Genomic DNA, 10621 nt, shown 5'->3' with positions numbered 1-10621 from the left:
ATCAAACACAATTTTCTGTTCGTTTCTCAACCTATTTCATTGATCTAAGATGAAGTAGTCCACATCCTCTCCTTTCTTGATCCTAAATCCCCATAATGACCTTAAAGAATAGTCTAATAAAGCTCATTGCCAGTTTTCTGACTCATTGTTCTTTAACCAGGGATTAAAAACTCAATAATATATCAAATTATGAATTGATAAGGACAACAGAGAACTTACCCTTGAAAGGGGGATATAATCAATACACTAAAAAGTCTATAACATGGAAGACTGGAAGGAGACAAGTGGACATGTAATTCAGGAGAAGAAATATGAAGAAGCTGAGGATTCAAGAGAATTTGTGAGTGAATTTAGGATTAAAGTGGTGCCTTGTGAAATATGTAGGATTTCAACATCTGAGTGTTAGTAAAGAAGATAATTTGAGTGAACAAAATGAAATCAACACATAGAAGGAAATTAGAAAGGACAGGACATTTTAGGAGAATATACGTGCACTTTGTTTGGTTTAAGAATAGAGTACCCAAAGTTGAACTATGGGTAAGTCTAGTTTCTCTAGTGTGTAAAAGCAATGAACTGGGAAGATGGAAATGAGTAAGTTTCCACTATTATGAAGCTCACTACATAAAGAGGAGACAGACACAAGTATATAACTGCAAGACTAAAGTTTATATTTTCTTTGCTGTTGTCATTGTTTAATGTGTTACCATTAAACATTAATGCATCTTTTCTGTGACTGGGGGCCCTTACGAGTTTGGAGGAAACGTAAAGGACCTAGGAACTGGTCTGAATTGCACTATTGTATGAGACCTTACCGATGTCTCGATATGCAAAATGACATAATGACAATTCATTTATACATTCCACCTAATTCTTAAAGATATACCTTTTGGATAAGATTAACATGAGTAGTCATGTATGGATGTGAGAGTTGAACTATAAAGAAAGCTGAGTGCTGAAGAATTGATGCTTTTGAACTGTGGTGTTGGAGAAGACTCTTGAGAGTCCCTTGGACTGCAAGGAGATCCAACCAGTCCATCCTAAAGGAGATCAGTCCTGGGTGTTCATTGGAGGGACTGATGTTGATGTGAAACTCCAATACTTTGGCCACCTGATGCGAAGAGCTGACTCATTGGAAAAGACCCTGATGCTGGGAAAGATTGAGGGCAGGAGGAGAAGGGGACAACAGAGTATAAGATAGTTGGATGGCATCACTGACTCGATGGACATGGGTTTGGGTAGACTCTGGCAGTTGGTGATGGATAGGGAAGCCTGGCGTGCTGCAGTTCACAGGGTCACAAAGAGTCGTACACGACTGAGCGACTGAACTGAACTGAACTAAACATGAAAAATTCCTTTCCAACTCCTTTCCACACTATTTTCCAGTTTTGTTTCTTATATTATTTTACTGCTGTAATATTCATCATGAATCTGTGGTATATGTTCTCTCAGTTATCCTCTTCTCTCCTGTCCTAGGACTGGAGCACGGAGTATACAAGATGCCCCCAAAGTATTTTGTAGTGCCAGAAAGTAAGGACATGCTATAAAAATCAGAAGGACGAGGCATGTAAATGGGACATAGGAGGCACTTTGAAACAGTTTTAAATGACCAAAATTGGGAAAATTTGAGTAATAAAATAAATAACATAACATTGGATTATAAATACAATGCAGAAGTTAACATCCATGAGTCCATGAATAAGTAGATGAGAAGAAACAGATTTTTCTGTACAGAAGAATTCCAAGTAATTAATGTAAATACTTCCTCCCTGAGGAGGTAGAGCTTCACCTCCCTCTCCCTTGAATATGGGCTGTTTTTAGTGAGCTGCTTCCAAAGTGTAGAGAATGAAAAGGAGCAAAAAGTCACTTTACAGTGGGTAAACCAAATGAAATCATGCTGTAGGTTTTATGGGAAAAGCATGATAGCATGAACATATGATGTGATGAAAATGGCGCTTCACCTTTGCTGTCTTCCTCCCAAAAACCCATAACTCTGGTCTAACAGTGAGAAAAACATCAGAAAAAACCAAATTGAGTGGCAATCTGCAAAATATTCAACCAGTACTCATCAAAACTGTGAAATTCGTCAAAAACAAAAAATTTCTGAGAAACTGTAAAGACCAGAGGAGGATCAAGGAGACATGACAGCTAAAGGTAATGTGATATCCTGTGTGGGCTCCTAAAACAAGAAAAGAATGTTAAAGAAAAACTTTTGAAGTTATAAGAGCAGAGCTTAGTCAATGTACTTAACTGTGACAAATGCATCAGGGTCATGTAAGATGTTAACAACGGGGAAAACCCGGTGAGGAGTATCCAGAAGCTCCCTATACTGTCTTTGCATTGCTTTTCTATAAATAGAAAATTGGTCTAAAATTAAAAGTGTATTTCAATTAAAAAACTAAACACAAAATCAATCTGACAGTAGTCTCTCTTTTCCTACTTGTCTAAGAGCCTCTCATGTTATATCTTTTTTTTTTTCTCATGTTATATCTTCATTAAACATTTCATAGAATCAACTAAGATTCAACTCTGATAGGAAGTGTATAAATCATAGGTTGTTTCTTGATGACTTAAAGGATAATTCCCATTGTCTATTTCTGTTAATCAGCTTTTGTATTTTTGCTTTGTTGTTTTTCCTATGTTTTAAGATTTTCAAATGTATTTGCCTAAAATAACTTGCAATGTTTTTTTTTCTTTTTAACATCTATAAGATACATGGTGACTGACATTTGCTTTGTGACCATTGTTTGTGTCTTTGCTTTTCTCATGTCTCACTATTCACTTATTAAACAAATTTTCTTCATTAATTTTAGTTGAGTTTCCACTTCTTCAATGTCTTTACTTATGTTCTTACTTTCACTTGTTTTTCAAACAACTTCATATGCAATAAAATCACCTGTTTTTTATTTTTTATTTGGTGGAAAATTGTTTTACAATACTGTGTTTGCTTCTGGCATAAAGCAACACAAATCAGTCATAATTATATATATATATATAAAATCCCTCCATCTTGACCCTCCCTCCCCTCCCCTCATCCCACCCCTCCAGGTCATCACAGAGCGCCAGGCTAGACTCCCTATGTTATGTGACAACTTACCCCATCTATCTATTTTACACATGATAGTGTATATGTCGATGTTACTTCTCCATTAATCTTACCTTCACCTTGCCCCTCTGCATCCACAAGTCCATTCTCTACTAAGTTCATCAGTACTATTTTTCTAGATTCCATATATCTATATACATTAATAAATGATACTTATTTTTCTCTTTCTGACTTCTTCACTTTTTATAAGAGGCTCTACATTCATCCACCTCACTACATTTTACGTGTGTGAGATACAATGTCTTATTTCTACTTTTTCAGTTTTAATATGCCCTTTTTTCCTAACACTGTTAGATGAGTGTTTATCTCTTTTTAGTCTTTTTCATTCCATACATGAGAATTTTAAAGCTATAGATTCACTTCTCTACAAAGCATTAACAATATCCCACAAATTTTTAGCAGATAGTATATGTTTATTATTATATTAAAAACCTTCTCACTTTTCTTAGATAAGAGTACATAAATAGAACCTAGATTACATAAAGACTATAGGGACAAATACTGACCATGAAATTTTCTCAATTAATTGTAATTACAAATACAGTAATATTCCTTTGTGCTGTTCTTAGTTGCTCAGTCTTGTCCAACTCTTTGCAACCTCATGGACTGTTGCTCACCAGGGTCCTCTGCCCATGGGGATTCTCCAGGCAAGAATACTGGAGTGAGTTGCCATGCCCTCCTCCAGGGAATCTTCCCAACCCAGGGATCGAACCCAGGTCTCCCACATTGCAGGTAGATTCTTTACCAGCTGAGCTACTAGGAAAGCTCTAAAAAGAGCAGAGGAGAGGGTAAATGAGTTACTAAATAGTAGGCATAAAGTTCCAGTTAAATGATATGTTTCAGTTGTAAAGATCTTCTGTGTGATATTGTACCTATACAACAGTATACGGCACACTTGTGTAACATTATAATAAATGCACATACATATTTTCTAACAGGGTAGGTAAATGTTAAGTCTGGCTCCCCTAATGGCTCAGATGGTAAAGAATCTGCCTGCAATGCAGGAGACCCGGATCGATCCCTGGGTTGGGAAGATCCCCTGGAGGAGGACATGGCAACCCACTCCAGTATTCTTGCCTGGAGAATCCCATGGATGGAACAGCCTAGGAGGCTACAATCCATAGGATCACACAATGTACTGGAGCTTCAGCTTCAGCATCAGTCCTTCTAATGAATAGTCAGGGTTGATTTCCTTTAGGATTGACTGGCTTGCTCTCCTTGCTGTCCAAGGGACTCTCAAGAGTCTTCTCCAACACCACAATTCAAAAACATCAATTCTTCAGCAACTCAGCCTTCTTTCTGGTCCAACTCTCACATCTGTACATGACTACTGGAAAAACCATAGCTTTGACTGTATGGACATTTGTCAGTAAAGTGATGTCTCTGCTTTTGAATACACCATCTAGGTTTGTCATAGCTTTTCTTCCAAGGAGCAAGCATCTTTTCATTTCATGGCGGCAGTCACCATCTACAGTGATTTTGGAGCCCAAGGAAATAAAATCTGTCACTATTTCCATTTTTCCCCATCTGTTTGCCATGAAGTGATGGGACCAGATGCCATGATCTTAGTTTTCTGAACTTTGAGTTTTAAACCAGCTTTTTCACTCTCCTCTTTTGGTTTCATGAAGAGGTTCTTCAGTTCCTCCTTGCTTTCTGCCATTAGGGTGGTATCATTTGCATATCTGAGTTTGTTGATATTTCTTCTGGCAATCTTAATTGATCCAGCTTGGCATTTCACATGATGTACTCTGCATATAAGTTAAATAAGCAGAGTGACAGTATACAGGTGGCACTAGTGGTTAAAAACAAACAAACAGACAAAACCCACCTGCCAGTACAGGAGATATAAGAGACACAGGTTCAATTCCTGGGTCAAGAAGATCCCCTGGAAGAGGGCATGGAAACTCACTCCAGTATTCTTGCCTGGAGAATCCCATGGACAGAAGATTCCATAGGGTTGCAAAGAGCTGGACACGACTGAAGTGACTTAGCATGCATGCACATGGAGAGATAAGGCTCATTGATTTCTTTACCCAAGATGAGTAAATGTTAGCTTCATGAAAGCTACTTATGACTAATACTTCAACCAAGCAACATCAATGGATGTCACCACAAAGGTTTCAGTTCTGTTCATTTAGAGAGCAGTCCCTACAGGCATGACTTACTAAAACTTTTACCTAGTTCGTGAAGAGCTTTTTAAATATGTCCTTCTCAATTTATAAGGCTTTAAATTTCATTCCTTTTTTAAAGTTTTTAATTTCAGCTTTATTGAGGTATAATTGACATAAAATTGTAAGACATTTAAAGTGTACATTGTGATGATTTGATATATGTATGCATTATGAAAAGAGTCTCCCACCTTGTTAGTTAAGATATCCATCACCTTCATGTTCTTTTGTTTGTTTTGTTGAGAATACCAGTTCCACTCTCAGCAAACTTCAGTTATACAGTACAGTATTGTCAACTATAGTCACAGTATTTTCTATTAGAATTGCAGATGTCATTCATCCAAATAGCTAAAAGTTTATAAATTTCACACTATTGAAACAAATAGACTATGAAATTCTTTCAGAGATCCTAAGTGTAATATTTTCCCAGTTGTGTCAACTGGATGTTCAAATTGCTACTAAAAAGGGAGATGGAACATGAACATTAAATGAGCTGCAAATGATGTATTGGAATTACCATTAGCTGGTATCACTGCCCATTACACCTGCCCCCAAAACTATTTGTGAAAATATTCAAATGCCTTGCCTTTTCCTAATAAGTTTTTGGTTGCTAGTCATTTCTCTCTATTCATTCCAAAAAACACACAAAGTTGAGACATTCAGATCTGTTTAGACCTAAGAAATTTCATTAAAAAGAGCAGTAATATCCGAAATGCTATGAAATACTACCTCACATAGAAAATGGAGGGACTAACTGCCACTTCTACCAATATGTTCACTTCATATCTGTATCAGCCATGTTGCTAGCATAATGCCCAAAACACGAAAAATATTCATTTAAGTTTGGAGTGTTACCGAGGAAACCAGATCTGAAAGAGACACATGTACCCCAATGTTCACTGCAGCACTGTTTTTAATAGCCAGGACATGGAAGCAACCTAGACGCCCATCAGCAGATGAATGGATAAGGAAGCTATGGTACATATACCCAATGGAATATTACTCAGCCATTAAAAAGAATACATTTGAATCAGTTCTGATGAGATGGATGAAACTGGAGCCCATTATACAGAATGAAGTAAGCCAGAAAGATAAACACCAATACAGTATACTAACGCATATATATGGAATTTAAAAAGATGGTAACAATAACCCTATATGCAGGACAGAAAAAGAGACACAGATGTATAGAACAGACTTTTGGACTCTGTGGGAGAAGGTGAGGGTGGGATGATCTGAGAGAATAGCATTGAAACATGTATATTATCAAATGTGAAACAGATCGCCAGCCCAGGTCAGATGCATGAGACAAGTGCTCAGGGCTGGTGCACTGGGGAGACCCAGAGGGAAGGGATGGGGAGGGAGGTGGGAGGGGGGATCAGGATGGGGAACACATGTAAATCCATGGCTGATTCATGTCAATGTATGGCAAAAAAGCACTACAATATTGTAAAGTAATTAGCCTCCAACTAATAAAAATAAATGGAATAAATAAATAAGTTTAGAGTGTTAAAAGAAATGAGTGAATACATCAACAAATAAATCCAGGGGAAAGTAAAAGACTTTATTACGTGGAAAATCAAGTTCACAAAAGAAGTAGATCAATTTCCTGCCCCTCCCCATCAGATTAGGTGGCACTTTTGATTTAAGAAGAAGAGAGGAAACCAGTGGAACAGCACTTGGTTTATTCTGGAAATGTGCCAAGTGTGATAGTGGGTAAGATAACATAGTCCAACTTCAAATCAGGCTTGCTTGAAGGTTCAGGCTTTTGTATGGCTTGCTGATGTGTTTTCTTTTTGCTTTCATTGATGCAACATAGTTTTCCTCTTGTACATTGTTTGTCATATATTTCCCCCAACATGCATTTCTTCTTGCAGTAACCTGCTATGGTACTAAAGCATTTTCTGGACCACGCTGTGTCTGTGCACAGAAAACAGCAATGAACCAGATCAGTTCCTGAGGCAGAGAAGAAGAGTTATATGGTTCCCCACCAGCTATGGCTTCCAGTGGTCCCAGAGTGAACCTTACAGTGAGAGAAAACTCAGAGTCTCCTCTTTGAAAGTCATCCCAAATTCAGACATGTAAAATCCCAGGTTCCCAGCCAATATTCAGAGTCAGCACCCCATCAGCCCTAGACAGTATCAACTTGTCACCACGGCACAATTCAAACTAACCTTTAAAAGAACATCACAGATAGAACTTTTAAAGTTAACAGTGTAGTTAGGTTTCACACTCATTGATATAGGCAGCAGAAATCTCCCTACTTCATAGGTCTCAGCATATTGCTGTTGAAAACTCCTTCTTTCATTCTTTTCACAACTTGGCTCCTCCTATCTCCTCTCTTCTCTTCTCTCTCTCTCTCTCTCGCTTGCTCGCTCTCACTCTCTCTCTTCTCATCCTTCTTTTGATCTCAGATAAATATGTTGTCCACAGATCAAACTCAATTCCATGTTTGCCTGTTTTCCCACACATTCAAATTGTCACCTATTCAGAGTATTGCACGGAGGTTGTAAAGTTCCTTACCCTATTCTTTATTTGCCCTTATAAAGATGAAAACAAAGATATGATTCTCCATATTCTTAAATTCCAGAACCAGGATCATCTTTGAAGGTTAAAAGGACATTTATAGGGCCACAAAAAGACAACCTACTTTCCTACAACAGCCAGGAAGAGGATTCTCACGGTCAGAGACCCTACCATGAATTCGGTGCTGCACTTTAGTAAGCTCATGTAATCCTTGCATAAATACAATCATTGTAGAACTGAGTCATTATCCTTACGTGATAGATGAGAAAACTGATTTTCAAAAGGAATAATTAACTTGTCATACAACTAGGCAATGAGGAGAATGTATTTTAACCTCACATCTACAGGACTCCACAGCTTCTACTGTTCACATTACTGTTGTAATATACGCTGAAAATGAATTTAAATGGAAAAAGAGATGGCCAGATTCCTGGATGAAAACTATGTTCACCATCGTAAAGGTAATGCTAGATGATGGAAGGAGAGGACTTCTGAGAGTTCAGCCCCAATTTCTTACCTTCCTGGAACCTGTCTTCTAAGACAGACTCAAGTCAGACACCCAGGACAGTGGGTCCTTTTGATGATCTCAGCAAGATATCAACTATCTTGAAGGCCCTGCCCCTAGTCCTGTGAATAGTAGTATTTCCTCGAATTTCATGGTGCATTTGGACAAGTTACCTTCAGATACCTCAAACAGCAGGATAATGAGGACCAGAAACAGCTTCATGTTTACAAATTTTCCAAGACAACTAGGCAGCAGAATTTCTTTGTCCAGTGATCTGTGTCACACAATCACAGAGAGTCTTTCAAGATGAGACATGGCTTTGGATGCTACTAGTGTTCTGAGCTCTCATTTTAACCCACATGGAAGAGATGAAATTCAAGTCCACCCCCACTTTCATTCCCAAATATGGAGTTCACAGTCACCGAATGTTTCATCACATCACATTTACTCCCCCTTCCTCAGGACATGAGCTCCTGGAGAGCAAGAACAGTGATTTCTCCACCTGGGCCATCAGCCCACTTGGGTCAAAGTGGGTTGGCCATATGTCTTGGTTTGTGTGGGTCAGTCCTAGTTCATTCCTTCTCTTCCAATGTCCCATCCAACTAGTACCACCTTTCACTCACAAAAGTAATTCATCTGGAAAATTGAATCATTAACTAATTCAGGTAAACACATAAGCATGTGCAATAACAATTGTATTCATTTTTAATTTTTGGCTGTGCTGGGTCTTCATTGTTGCTTGCAGGCTTTATCTAGTTGCAGTGAAGGGTGATGCTCTCTAGTTGTGGTGCACAGGATTCAAATTGTGATGGTTTCTCTTGTTGTGGAGCACAGGTTCTAGAGCGTGAAGGCTTCAGTAGTTTTGGCACAAGGACCATAGCTGCACAGGCTCAGTGGTTGCAGCACACAGGCTTAGTTGCCCCCATGGTTTATGTGGAATCTTCCTGGAGCAGTGATCAAACCCATGTCCCCTGCATTGGCAGGTGGGTTCTTAACCATTGGACCACCAGGGAATAATTTTTTTAATGTATGAAACTTTCAGAAAATTCTCTAAGAGAAAGATTGCTTTTAGGCTTGACTTGATAAATTGATGCTATTTCAGTTTCCCATAATGTCTTACCCATATAGTAAAGCTCAATTCCAGGGCTTCCCTGGTAGATCAGTGGTTGGGGCGGGGGGGGGCGGGGGGGGGGACAAAAACACCTGCCAATGCAGGAGATGTGGATTCGATTCCTGGGTCAGGAAGATCCCCTGGAGAAGGAAATGGAAACCCACTCCAGTATTCTTGCCTGGGAAATCTGAAGGACAGAAGAGTCTGGTGGGCTACTGTCCATGGGGTCCCAAAAAAGTTGGACACAACTTAGGGACTCAAACAGCAACAAAACTCAATTCCACAACTAAAATCTTTCAAAGATCAAGTCTCTTTAGTACAGTGCTCAACTCACTCTGAGCTGGTTCTCACTCTCCTCTCTTGGGTTTTTGTTTTTGTTTGTTTTTTTTATGGAACCAGTTACATTTCTGCCAAATTAATGTTGATGCCCCTACTCAACTTGTTACTTCCATAACCTGTCGTTGTTCAGTTACTAAGTTGTGTCCTACTCTTTCCAACTCCATGAACTGCAGCACACCAGGCTTCTCTGTCCTTCACTCTCTCCTGGAGTTTACTCAGACTCGTGCCCATTGAGTCAGTGATGCCATCCAACCATCTCATCCTCTGTCACTCCCTTTTTCTCCTGCCCTCAATTTTTTCCAGCATCAGGGTCTTTTACAATGAGTTAGCTCTTCACATCAAGTGGCCAAAGTATTGGAGCTTCAGCTTCAGCATCAGTCCTTCTAATGAATAGTCAAGGTTGATTTCCTTTAGGACTGATTGGCTTGATCTCCTTGCTGTCCAAAGGACTCTCAAGAGTCTTCCCCAACACCATAGTTCAAAAGCATCAATTCTTCAGCAACTCAGCCTTCTTTCTGGTCCAACTCTCACATCTGTACATGACTACTGGGAAAACCACAGCTTTGACTATGCAGACCTTTGTCAACAAAGTGATGTCTCTGCTTTATAATATGCTGTCTAGGTTTGTTAGTTTTTCTTCCAAGAGGCAAGCATCTTTTAAATTCGTGGCTGCAGTCACCATCTGTAGTGATTTTGGAGCCCAAGAAAATAAAATCTGGCACAGTTTCCACTTTTTCACCATTTATTTGCCATGAAGTGATGAGACTATACGCCATGATCTTAGTATTTTAAATGTTGAGTTTCAAGCCAGCTATTTCACTATCCTCTTTCACCCTCATTAAGAGGCTCTTTAAATTCCTCTTCACTTT

At 38.9% G+C, this 10621-nt stretch overlaps 1 protein-coding gene across 1 annotated transcript; it reads right to left on the bottom strand.

The window, feature by feature from the left end:
- Positions 1–6955: 6955 nt before the first annotated feature.
- On the bottom strand, positions 6956–8524 carry DEFB128 (defensin beta 128). The gene is made up of 2 exons (XM_043882818.1): positions 8476–8524; positions 6956–7191 (listed from the first exon to the last, which is right to left on the bottom strand). Exons 1-2 carry the CDS (start codon positions 8522–8524, stop codon positions 6956–6958), a joined length of 285 nt encoding a protein of 94 aa, XP_043738753.1.
- Between the last annotated feature and the right edge of the window lie 2097 nt (positions 8525–10621).

Source organism: Cervus elaphus, chromosome 23, assembly GCF_910594005.1.
Source record: "Cervus elaphus chromosome 23, mCerEla1.1, whole genome shotgun sequence".
NCBI classification, from domain to species: domain Eukaryota; kingdom Metazoa; phylum Chordata; class Mammalia; order Artiodactyla; family Cervidae; genus Cervus; species Cervus elaphus.
Note: the sequence above shows the minus strand (reverse complement) of the source record. Positions and strands in the feature narration are given on the sequence as shown.